The following is an 11,791-nucleotide window of genomic DNA, read 5'->3' as shown; positions in this document are numbered from 1 at the left end:
TGCACTAGGGTCATGGTGTGCCATCTGATCCCCTAGGGGCATTAAAAATGCCACGCCTCATTTTGCTTAGGTGTCTACTGGTGGCCTATCCACTTGCCTTGTGTCACCTTTGGAAGCCCCTGGAAGGCCCTGGATCCCTTCCTTGGCTTTCCTTTCTATTTTGAGGCTTCACCCCTACCAGGGCAGCCTCATTCTCTTCATGGTAGATTTATGCAGCTCTCCCTCTCCTTGTTGAAGTGGAATTTCGTGCTCTCTTTGTGACAGTTCTCCTCCCCTTGGTGCTCTCACTTGCTACGATGCTTTCGGGACCTAGACACCTTCATTCTTGGCCGCTTTTGAGGTTGTTTTTGACTTTCTTCATGATAGAAGTTCATCTTTTCTGCATCTGAAACCATATTCATGGTCGCCTCTCTTCCTGCTCTTGCCTGTGCACGGCGCCCTAAAAACGAAGTTGTTTGTGGGTTGTAAACTCCGTTCTGGTGGACACATTCTTGGCTGATCTGCTATAGCTTGCTGGACACACTCTTCTTTGATCTTTTATGGTGCTGGAAGACACTCCTAGGCAGCTCCCTCCTACTAGAGTCTGCTGTTCACTTCCCATCCTACTTCTAGAGCTGTTTCGGGCTGAAACAAGCACTTTCTGTTGGCTGAATTCTCATCTTCCTTCTACACTCTTCGCTACTACAGCCATTCCTACTGAGTTCCTGCTAGGTTGGATGCCCTATCGTTGGCGCGGGAGAGGATTGGGGCACTGGTTGTGATACTCTCTCCCTGGGGGTGCAGTGGTTGGCCTTGGGCTCGATAATGGCTTGGAAATGGGAAATGCATTGCTTGGCATGCTGTCAAACTGGTCTACTTGTGAATTTGCATGTATGTTGAAAGGAACCAAGGTAATAGCATTGGGAGTTGGTCACTAGCATAGCCACGAGTTGGCATTGTACTGGGTTGCACCTACGGGTGAGCTCTTGAAGGGAGTCCCTTTGTATCTTTGAGCTAACCAGTTTAAATAAATACCGCAAGGGGTGCCAAGTGTTGGGGCCAACAGGTGTCACTCTCTATGTTTCTGAGTAGGGGCATTCTAGCCTCCCTTGTCTTGAATGGTTACATGATGCTGTGTGGTGAAGTTCTATGCTTTGATTTTTGTTTGTGACCAAAGACAATCAATTAAGTTGGCTGTATTTTCATCCTTGTGAGATAATAGAGACAGATACACTGCCCTTAGTGATCTAAGGCCGGTTACAATGGTTCCATTGCCGGGATCCTCATCAAATCATCTAGAGGAGTCCTAGGCAGCTTGGATAGAGAAAGCCTGACCAGAGGAGATTGGTCCTCTTTGTGAGGCCAACTGGCTTATCCGGAGCTTAGTACCCCTGTCACTCCTATCATAGGAAAGCTACGGATTCACATTCAGGGATCTGTGGACTATGAGGATTTCTATGTGATGCCTTTACCTGAGTGTGATGTTTTGCTAGGGATGCCTTGGATGTATCGTGTGAATGCTTTTATAGATACACATGACAAGAAGCTTACCTTGACTTGTAGGGGTAAAACCCAAGTCATTGATGTAAATTTAAAGGAAGAATCAGTCACATTGTATCTGCTTCGGCAATTTCCTCTATAATGAAAAAAGCATCTTTTTGCGTATTTGATTTTTGTCAAATAAAAAGAACCTGATGAGAATAACTCTGATTTTTCCACTCTGGAAAAACAACAAACTGAGTTCCTATTTTAGTTTCAAGATTGCTTTTCAAATGAACACCCAGAAGAGTTACCTCCTGAGAGGCCAGAAGATCATACTATTAATATCATTCCTGACGGTTCTGCACCTAACCGACCACCATATAGGAGTGCAACGCAATAGGAGGAGATCATGTGTCAAGTCAATGAATTGCTACAAAAGGGGCTGATTCAGCCAAGCTCTTCTCCATACTGTTCTCCCGTCCTACTTGTGCAAAAGAAGGATGGATCTTAGAGAATGTGTATTGACTATAGGGCTTTGAATAAGATCTCTATCAAGAATCGATTTCCTATTCCACGCGTTGATGGTATCTTGGATCGATTAGAGGGATCAGCCATCTTCAATTGCATTGACTTGAAGAGTGGTTACCATCAGATACGAATCAAGCCCGAAGATGTACATAAGACTGCCTTCAGGACCACTTTTGGGCTTTATGAGTTTCTTGTTATGACATTTGGTTTGACCAATGCTCCTGCTACCTTCAATCGTTGGCGTTGTACTGGGTTGCACCTGCGGGTGAGCTCTTGAAGGGAGTCCCTTTGTATCTTTGAGCTAACCAGTTTAAATAAATACCACAAGGGGCGCCGAGTGTTGGGGCCAACGAGTGTCACTCTCTATGTTTCTGAGTAGGGGCATTCTAGCCTCCCTTGTCTTGAACGGTTACATGATGCTGCGCAGTGAAGTTCTATGCTTTGAGTTTTGTTTGTGAACAAAGGCAATCAATTAAGTTGGCTGTATTTTCATCGTTGTGAGATAATAGAGACAGATATATTGCCCTTAGTGATCTAAGGCCGGTTACACAAGTTTTCTAGATGAGAATACTAAAAGCACGCTCATGCGACAGTAATCTAGATCCACACAAGGCACTAGAAACAGTTTTACACATAATTTCAAAACAGAAGGTACAGTTATCTTCAGGTATGGTGCTGTATTGCAGCCACACATTAGACAACAAAGACAACATAGCATAGGTGGCCCGACTGTCATTTCAAAATCAAAGAGCAAGGTGTAGTAGTGCAACGAGAAAGAAATCTACTCTGCCAAGGAGAAGCAATGGAAATCGCACAAGAAATTGACTATAGAGAAACGAAAGATGACAAGAAAAAGTAGGACATCAAAAGGAAAAAGACACGGCATATTAGCTATTGTAATCCAAGGCAAAACATGCACTCACTGTACCCACATTGATATTCCTATTTGAAGAAAATGTCTGCATGCAAAACTACAAGATCAAAGCAGAAGTCAAAGAGGAGTAGTTTGCTTAATGCAAGAAGGCATAACACAGAAGGGACTATGTGCGTGGAGCCTCTTACCACCTGCTTCAGCCATCCTAAGATTTTTAGTTCAAGTAGATTCCGAACGAACGAACCATACATGCTTCTGACTGTGCTACTGTACCCATATCCACTAAAAAAAGTGTCAGTCCATGTACTCACCTATTTAATCCATGATTGTCCCTTATGAATGCAGAAATAAACATGTATTCTCAAGACGTATCAAACCATTAGAGAAGATACAAATAGGCAGCCCAATGACATTGTTCCTTTTAAAAATTGACAGCAGTTCAACAAAGCTCATCTTCCCATAATTATTAAAACATATGGAACAAGGAATTAAAACATTGTAGTTGCAACAAAGCTCATCTTCCCATAATTATTAAAACATATGGAACAAGGAATTAAAAAATTGTAGTTCCATAATCTCAGTCTTAACTAGCTCTGTTAAACTTGCAGCCTCATTCCTGACTCCATTATAATGCAGATTCATTCCCGGCCGACCACATACAGATATATTCTGGAGTCCCTTCCATTTGATGGATTATCTATGTGTGACCTACCATGAGGAATCTAAACCTACCCTTCGCAGTTTATGGCTGCACCCGCTTAACAGAAATCAGTAAGATTGAGATCCTTCACCTTTAAAATGTTTGTTATCGGTGTGCCACTGGTTGGGAGACTGATTGCTGGGACACCGGATACGCCACAGGAACTCCACTTAATGGAGCACCAGGAACTCCTGATCCAGGCAAAGGACCTCTGGCTATACATGGCCCACCAACTCCAGGAGGTGGAAGAGCTACAGGGGTACCAATAGTTGATCCTCCTGGACCCACCATGGGCTGGCCGATAGGCGCACCGTAAACAGTGCCACATGTCAGCCCAGAAGTTGCAGGGTGGGAAAGAGGTTGTCCAACTGTCCCCTGACCTGTGATTGGCCCCTGACATGGCTGAGTGGCATCTCCATTATTGTTAACACTAGTGATATCATGGATGCTTGATCTCCTCCTGTCCTTGTTCATTGAATTGAGACGAATAAAATACTTCTGTGCATGGCTTGCCACCTGGGTTGGTGTCCTCGAAACCACAAAATTTCTTGATATACTGCGCCAATCCCCTTTGCCGAATTTGTCCAGGCCCAACAGGAATAACCTTCACAGTTGCATTGAAACGGTCACAACATAATCTTAACATAGTTTTACCATCATTGGCAGAAATGCACAGAAAGCAGACAAAATGGGTTAAGTAAATGCAGTTTCATATATCTATATGCTAGCTGATCAATAAAAATTTAAAACAAGCGTATTTTGTAGAATCTGAAAATTGCATAGAAGGGAACCATTTTAGAAAAAACTCAACTTCCAGACCATACATAAAGACGGCAGAAGAATCCACTGTAAGCAATGAGTACAAGGCTTGTTAGCCCCTGCATGTGGTCTGCCTAGATGTAGGCATAAGGCTTCTGAGAGCATTGTTAGTGTCCGATTTTATAACCAACTTGTATCCCTGAATTAAAAAAATGCTAATTGTGAACAGTTCTACTTCCAACGCAGGATGAGTTAGACAATAATCAAAGTCCAGCACCAACCCCTATTTGGTTTCGTAACTAATCAATGATAACAACCGATTCTCTATTTTTTTCCCTAGATGTGTATATGCACACAATGTGTATGGTGTCATGAATGAGTATCCATTGATGAGATTTGTTAATAATCAATATTAGAAGGATTTTGTCTTCTTTATTTTGTTCCTTCCATTCTCTCTTACTTGCTATCGTTTCCTCATTTTTGGCTGATGAGTAAAAAATATGTATCACCTTTCTGAGCTACTATGTTTAATTTTTTGGTCCCTCTTCTTCTTTATTTTATAGTGAGTCATTCTAGGGTCAAGTTTGGAAATTTCTTTACGTGAGTTGCTTAGTGTAAAGGGATTGGATAAAATTTTAGCAGCAATCCACAGGCACTCGATTAACGGCAACTGTTGACAATCTTCCAAGTGTCTCCAGCAGCGCTTTTATGAAGCCAAGGCTCGGCAGCAACTCCTATACGAGGGTAGTGAAGTGAGCATGGCCCTTTTGACCTCAGATTATTTTACCTCAAGCAGGCAGGGTCTTAAATGCCATCTTATATGGCGTATGAAAAAAGCTCCAAGAGCATAGTGCTCAAGGGAAAGTACACTATGCTTAGCATGAGAAAAACCTAATAGAGTCAAGCCATAGTCAACAAGAAATCCTGATACAGATCCAGGGGAGGATGAAAGTGCCACCTCAAACCTAAAGTGTCTGACGAGAAGGGACAACCTCGCCACTCCCCAAGGAAAATAGCCCTCGTGTTATAAGTAGCCTTGGAAGACCCCTGCATACTCGACTAAATGACCATCATGAAGTGTGTACAATGTCTCTCCAAATACTAGCCATGGTATGAGATGGGTGGATTGTGTCAACTACAAGACCGTGCATGCATCCATGCCACCTGAATGAATTTGCTTGAGAGCTTGGAGTCAGCTCCCCTAGCACTAGCAGGAGATGCTATGAGTGCTTTTCCCACGTTAGGGAAGCTAGCAGTGCAATCTAGGAAAATGATGAGGCTATCTCGAAGGCATGGAGGTAGGGGCATGGCAGGACCCCAATGCCAAAGATCCTCCACAATGGTTGTCAATTTTCCAAAACCGGAGTTTTCCTCTTGCAGCACGACCATGACCTGCTCTTCCCGATTTTCTTTAGCATTGGATTAGGCGGGTCACTCCAAATGAAGTCAAAGCGAGGGATAGGGATCCGGGGGACGACAGGGTCTTGTCCTCAATGGGGTGACAAAAGATCATAGTGGTTTGCCGTTTGGGGCAGACCTGGACCATTGACCCTAACCTAGATACGGACAGAATCCACCTTTGGTTGTGGGGTCGCTGGGAAGGCAGACCCTTGTGTGAGGTATGGTGGGACCCAAGCGAGTGGTTTTGGCAATCCCTAATTGGGCACATAGAGCATAGAGCATAGAGCAAAGGTTTATTTCTTCTAGATGACTTCAGTTGAATGCGTCAGCTTGGATTTCCCCCACGAGCAGCACTAGCCCTGTCATGAAAAGAGAGATACTATTTTGAAATTAATAGAGATTAGAGCATTATTACATGATGCACGAATTTGATCATGCGGCATTTGTTTGCATTTATGATGGACACCTACTGATACTGATATGGCGGCGGGTCGTCTGAGTAGATAGGGCTTGTCGAGATGGAGCCACTATTCCATACAGATAAAGATGTGCACTGATGTGTCTAGGCTACTCCCTAGGGGTAATAGGAAAGGGGAGGGTGCACATTAGAGTTCATTGAATGGTAGGTGGATGGGTTATAGGCTAGGGGTAGGTCTAAATGAGAAGATGGACCTTGAGTGATCTCAAGGGACATTCATGAAGGGGTATGCAACCTCGAAGGTTTTATTCATCTTGCTCTTTGCAATACAAACACTCTCTTGCTCTCTCAAACTCCCTCTCATTCCCTCACTCTACAAGCAGCTAGGGCCCAGGACAACATCTCGGGTTGGACCCCCCCGAAGGTACTTTATTACTTGAGAGAAAACTGAGTACAAGAGTTCAACGTGAAGCTGCTCATACAAAAATCCAAAACGTGAATCCAATTACATGAGCTCTTAGGCTCTCTTTCTTGGCAACAAGCCACTTGTCAAATTCTACATTACTTTCCTAATTACATTCCACTAAGGGCAACTCTGGAGTCTTCGAAGCACTTGGTCACGTGAACCGCCTCCTAGATGCTTGTTGGGCTCCCGTATCGCTTAGGAAAATAACTCTTCCTAGTACCTGCAACAATTAATTAAAGCGCATCACCATGGCACCCATTAATTGTTAGCGCTTTGAATGCAAATAGCACACTGTGGACTAATTCTAGTCACGGTGGGCGTCCCCACTGAACACATGTGCACACATAACAAATATAAAAATATATATTTATTCTCTAGTTGATCGAAGTCAACGCTCTTGATCATAATTAAGGGGCTTTGACCAAGGGTCGAGGCACCTTAATTATAGTCAAGTCTCTCCAACCGAAGTTGGCACAACTTTCCAACGGAAGTTGGCACATCTTGGTTTCTGACCGTAGTCAGCTATGTGGTTCTTTCGTTAACCGTAGTTAACCCTCTTGGTAATAAACCAAGTCTCCCTGACCAAAGTCAAGGCTTACTTGACCAGAGTCAAGTATCTTTGACCGTAGTCAATTCTTTGACCATTGAAAGAACTCTTTGACCATAATTAACACATATGAAAACTCTTTAATTATGATCAAATAAATGGTCAACTGTACTTTGACTTAGGATATTTACATTGTGGTGACAGGGTATCTCAGAATTTTCTGTACGTGGGTGTCCTCTCCCCTCACAATATCCTTTGGTCCCATACAAGTGGAAGTAACCATTAAATGATAAGGGAATCAAATGCTTTTTCATGAAAAGTAATGAGAGTAAAGCTTTTAGGCTTTTGAACCACTTCCAGAGACATCATCATATCTCCAGATGTTCTCGTAGCAGGCAATGGAGCTAACTCACTCCCTCTCTACCCCACTACCTAACTGTAGATGCAGAAATGTGTACTGAACTGAAAGGCACACAAATTTGCGTGCTTGCGTCTGTGCATGTGTCAGAATGAATGCAGGATTGGGATGCAACTGCCCCCCTCCATAAAGAGTATTTGCTGTTTATTAAAGTCTGCCAATAGGTTGACATACACGTATTGTCAAAAGGCTAAAACTACACTATAGATGAAGGGATGTCCCTTCCTGTTGCATGGAGGTGGTGAGAGGCAGACTGCTTCTCTTCTCCCTTTCCCTAACTGAGATTAAGGCCCCTGCTGGTCCTCCTGGATCTGCAGCAGGGCTGAGGCTGACAGCTGGAGCTGTTGGGCTGATCCTGCTGCAAGAGCTGATGGCTGGAAGAAATGGTCCCTTCCTATAGGCCTGTTAGGGCAGATCAGGCCAACTACTCTGTGGCCTGTCCTGCTGCAACGGACGTCAGCCACCTGACATCACTGCTGCATCACCCATCTGTACCTGCTGCTGCTGTGACTGTGCAGCCTGTATGGCAGTGCCACCTAGGCAGCCATTCCATGGACTGTAGATGCCGATTGACATTCTCTTCAGGAGAGTAAGAGCATAGCAGTCCACTGTCATGCCCCCTGATAATTTTGCTCCTTTTTATATTGTAAAAATTGCATTTGAGCACGATGATCAGCTGCACGTTATTGATGGGAATGTTTGTGCTTCTTGCAGCCAGAAATTCAGTTTGGATATCCTCCTCTGGCTTAATAAGATGCATATTGAGACACAGATCTGAATATACACAGAGCAAACTAGGCAGCAAAAGAATGTCATTATCAGCTCCATTGAATGTGGACTGAGCAAGGTACAAAATTGTCCCAATAAGTTGCAGCTGAGCACCAACAGTGGACTATGGACTGTTCCTATAACTGCTGGCCTTTCACAAATTGTGTCCTTCGTAGGCTTCAGTGGGTGACTGAGTGGGTGGCCAAACGGCCCCCTATTTATAAGTTGAGGGAAGGCAATCTGCCACCCTTCTAACCCAGCCGACTGGTTCTAGTAAGCAGACCCAACTTTGTCTGTAAATAACCAGACCTAGTCTTGCCAGATGGCCAACCTTGGTTAGTGGAAAGACACACAGTTGTGGAGCAGATCTGCCTCGGACTTGACCCCAACCTGGGCACTCCATGTGACCCTGGGCAGCCCTATCTGTGAACTATCAAACGCTCTACTGGGCATCCAAGCGCATATCTGCGTTGGTTTCCATCGAATGAATCACCGAACCGGAAAGCAAAGCTTTGGGATGAGCATGTGTAATGAGGTGAACACATTTTCCTCAACTTGATCTTCATAAACGTGTTGATCTCCTTCTTGACTCTCTAGAAAGGACCCAATCAGAAACCGTGGCCTTGCCTCTCTTGACCTTCCTGCCCAGCTAGACAGATCGCTTCTTGCAACTTTGCAAGGGCCATTGGGTGCATGCATCTACACACAAGCATCTGTGTGAGCATGCAAATGTGCTGTCTGTGCCCCATAGGTTGTGTGGGCCTGCTCATATGCGAGTGCATGTGTCCGAGGACGGGTGCAAGTGCTCAAGAAGAGATCATCCAGCATATCTGTGTACTCGAAAAGAAACCATTCAGTATATTGTTATCCACTCTAGATTATAGCCTTGTCATTGTAAGGTAACATATACTTGCAACAAAAGCAATCCCTGACCTAAAAGAAATAATTCAGTATATTGTTATCCACTCCAGATTGTAGCCTTGTCATTGTAAGGTAACATATACTTCGCAAAAAGAATCCCTGACCTAGAAGAAACTGGAATCAGACAACCTTCCACTCGATTCAAGTAACGATGGCAAGCATGCTACTATGGGCTCCACCTTAGCCAACAAATGATATAAGCAGGCAAAATGCTAAACGTGAATGGAAGCAGCAGAACCATGAAGGCGAACAGGACCAACCTATGCTCCTCTTCAGTCCAAGGAATCCCTTTTCGCCGCTCTTGATCAGATGACTTGGAAGTCCCCACCTTCCCACTGCCGCTCCCTCCACTAGATCCATTGGACACACCAGACATTTGTCCGACGCTGAAAGCTACACCATTCTTTGCATAAGGACTCTCGCCTGAGCCTACAACTGGCTCCCCTGCACTTTCCGATGCCGCCATAGACAAAGGGAAATAAGAAGGGAGAAGCACATGACCAGATTCAATATTATTCACATCCTCAACCAGTAAATCATAGTGTCTCTTCACAGTCATTACATCTTTCCCAGGAACCATGGCGGCAACTTGTTCCCAACGGTCAGAAGTATCTTGGTCATGGATAGCCAGAGCCTTTTCAAAGAGTTTTTCTTCATGGCGTGTCCAGGATGAAAGAGTCTCAGCAAAAACTTGGACTTCAGATGGAGACCCCGAGCTTGTTGCAGAGCATGCAGCTGGTGGGCTTGGAGAAGATGTCATGTCCATACACACAGAGAATGGTCAGGAAGTAGAAACCAGCTGATAAAAGCCTCCACCTGACACTGCAGTCACATAGATCCGAAACAAGCTGTGAGTGACACTGAGCGACTTGAAAAGGTGATGTAGGAGCTTGCAACGTCTAATTGAAAATACAAGAATAGCATGGCTGCTAATAGCGAAATCCACCCTAAAATGTCGTATCTTTCCCCCTTATGTGTGTGTGTGTGTGTGTGTGTGTGTGTGTGTGTGTGTGTGTGAGAGAGAGAGAGAGAGAGAGAGCTTGTAGTCAAGCTCCACGCTCCTGCAGAGGTTGTGACCAAACTAAAAATACTACTTCAAGCTGAAAATTTGTCTATTGAATCTTCAGTGCTTTGAACCTGGAAATTCCACGGCATTCAAAATCAACTATTTGTCGGAAGCCCTACAAACATCAATTTGATGCCTAATGAGACTCTGTATCCCAAGGGAAATAGCCTAGTGCCAAAAGGCTACAACCACACGAAGATGGCCAATCGACGATAATACTGGAGCTAGCGACAGCAGACGACCGCTGCGAGAAGGCCAACTCATCAGCCGTCCTTGCTTCCCAGATCGTTGCTTGAAACCATGAAGGTCCAGAATCTCTAAAATATCATCAGGTAAGATGCCCAACATTCACAGACTTGGGCACGTCAAACCCTCCACTTACCACAACGAAAGAGGAACGTGCTGTCTAACACCAACTAACGAGTTCTACGCTACATAGGTACTAGATCAACTGAAAATCGAACAAGAGGTTCTTACCAAATTCAACTTAAAGATGCAGTTCGTCGCAGTTCCTCAATCCAATTGGCAGAGTTCACCTTTTCGCATCACTGGTCAGTCCAGACCTCAGCACGCGAACCCGTCACTTTTCCCGCAGCCATCTCTTCGCCCCTCACGCACATTCCAAGCGTATTGAACCTTGATGACTGCATTTGGATGGAGACGTCAATACCCACATGGAACAAACCCGAGTCTACAAAGCCTCGTTCCTTCAATAACCACATGGAGCAAACCCGAGACTTTCTCTCTTCCAATGCAAATATTGGAGCCAAACACCATTCCGCATGGAGCCTCGTAATATGTGGAAATATCTCTCAAGGCCGCAGCACCGCACGTCTGTTGCAGTTCTCGCAGAGACTGAGTGCGAATCAATCTAGCTCAAGTTTTTGCACCCACGAACCAATCAAATGGAGTGGTACGAAGTGGGCGGGAGAGAAGGGGAATAGATGAAGAATGATGCAGAATCTGCAGAGTACCTCAAGGGAGAGCAAAAGAAGGGTATCTACCATCCAGCACACAGAGCGAGCAACCTCATCATCATTTCATTATTAACACAGTACAATTATACCTTGCCATTTTTAGTAAGCTCTCCTCTCATCCAGTTGTTCCGAGCTTAATTGCTACCTTAGCTTGATCACTTCCTTCCAACAAGACAATCTCACCTTATCGTGAGGTCTATTCCAACAGCAATGAGTTTTATTTTTACGGCTTGAACAATGTTTGAACTTAGAGATAAGCAAGTTTTGAAGATCTAAACTTTTTAAAGCTACTAACTTTCAACAATGTTTTTAAGTTAGTTTTGAAGATAAAAATCCCTAGGATTGCAAAATAAGAGATATCATCCTTGCTATAATAAAGGATCCCATACAATTGTCCTTGCAAAGTTTTGTAAGGCTTGTGACATGAACGGATATGTCTTACCAAACAAACGTGTATCATTAATGAAGAACTAGATACCATTTGCAG

General features: G+C 44.2%; 1 protein-coding gene across 4 annotated transcripts; it reads right to left on the bottom strand.

Moving 5' to 3' along the window:
* Nucleotides 1–3,387: 3,387 nt before the first annotated feature.
* LOC147895697 (transcription factor SRM1-like) lies at nt 3,388–11,450 on the bottom strand. Of its 4 annotated transcripts, XM_087382335.1 has the most exons (4): nt 11,048–11,450; nt 10,805–10,971; nt 9,522–10,083; nt 3,388–4,167 (listed from the first exon to the last, which is right to left on the bottom strand). In XM_087382335.1, the coding sequence occupies exons 3-4, from the start codon at nt 10,025–10,027 to the stop codon at nt 3,669–3,671; spliced, it is 1,005 nt and encodes a 334-aa protein (XP_087238461.1). In that variant the 5' UTR covers nt 10,028–10,083; nt 10,805–10,971; nt 11,048–11,450; the 3' UTR covers nt 3,388–3,668. The 4 variants fall into 4 exon arrangements, with proteins under 4 accessions (XP_087238461.1, XP_087238460.1, XP_087238463.1 ...); XM_087382334.1 differs by having other exon boundaries at nt 10,805–11,450; XM_087382337.1 differs by lacking the exons at nt 10,805–10,971; nt 11,048–11,450 and adding an exon at nt 10,710–10,728.
* Nucleotides 11,451–11,791: the final 341 nt, after the last annotated feature.

The sequence above is a fragment of the Dipteris shenzhenensis genome, chromosome 12, assembly GCF_047967505.1.
Source record: "Dipteris shenzhenensis isolate YYH24624 ecotype China chromosome 12, Dip_SZ_1.0, whole genome shotgun sequence".
Taxonomy (NCBI): Eukaryota; Viridiplantae; Streptophyta; class Polypodiopsida; order Gleicheniales; family Dipteridaceae; genus Dipteris; species Dipteris shenzhenensis.
Note: the sequence above shows the minus strand (reverse complement) of the source record. Positions and strands in the feature narration are given on the sequence as shown.

What these genes read in the sequence shown, in the direction of transcription:
- LOC147895697 (XM_087382334.1), bottom strand. Translation starts at nt 10,027, where the DNA reads ATGGACATGACATCTTCTCCAAGCCCACCAGCTGCATGCTCTGCAACA. An exon ending in TGGACTGAAGAGGAGCATAG is followed by an intron (nt 4,168 to 9,521) that starts GTTGGTCCTGTT and finishes GCAACTGTGAAG; the next exon opens with GTTATTCCTGTTGGGCCTGG.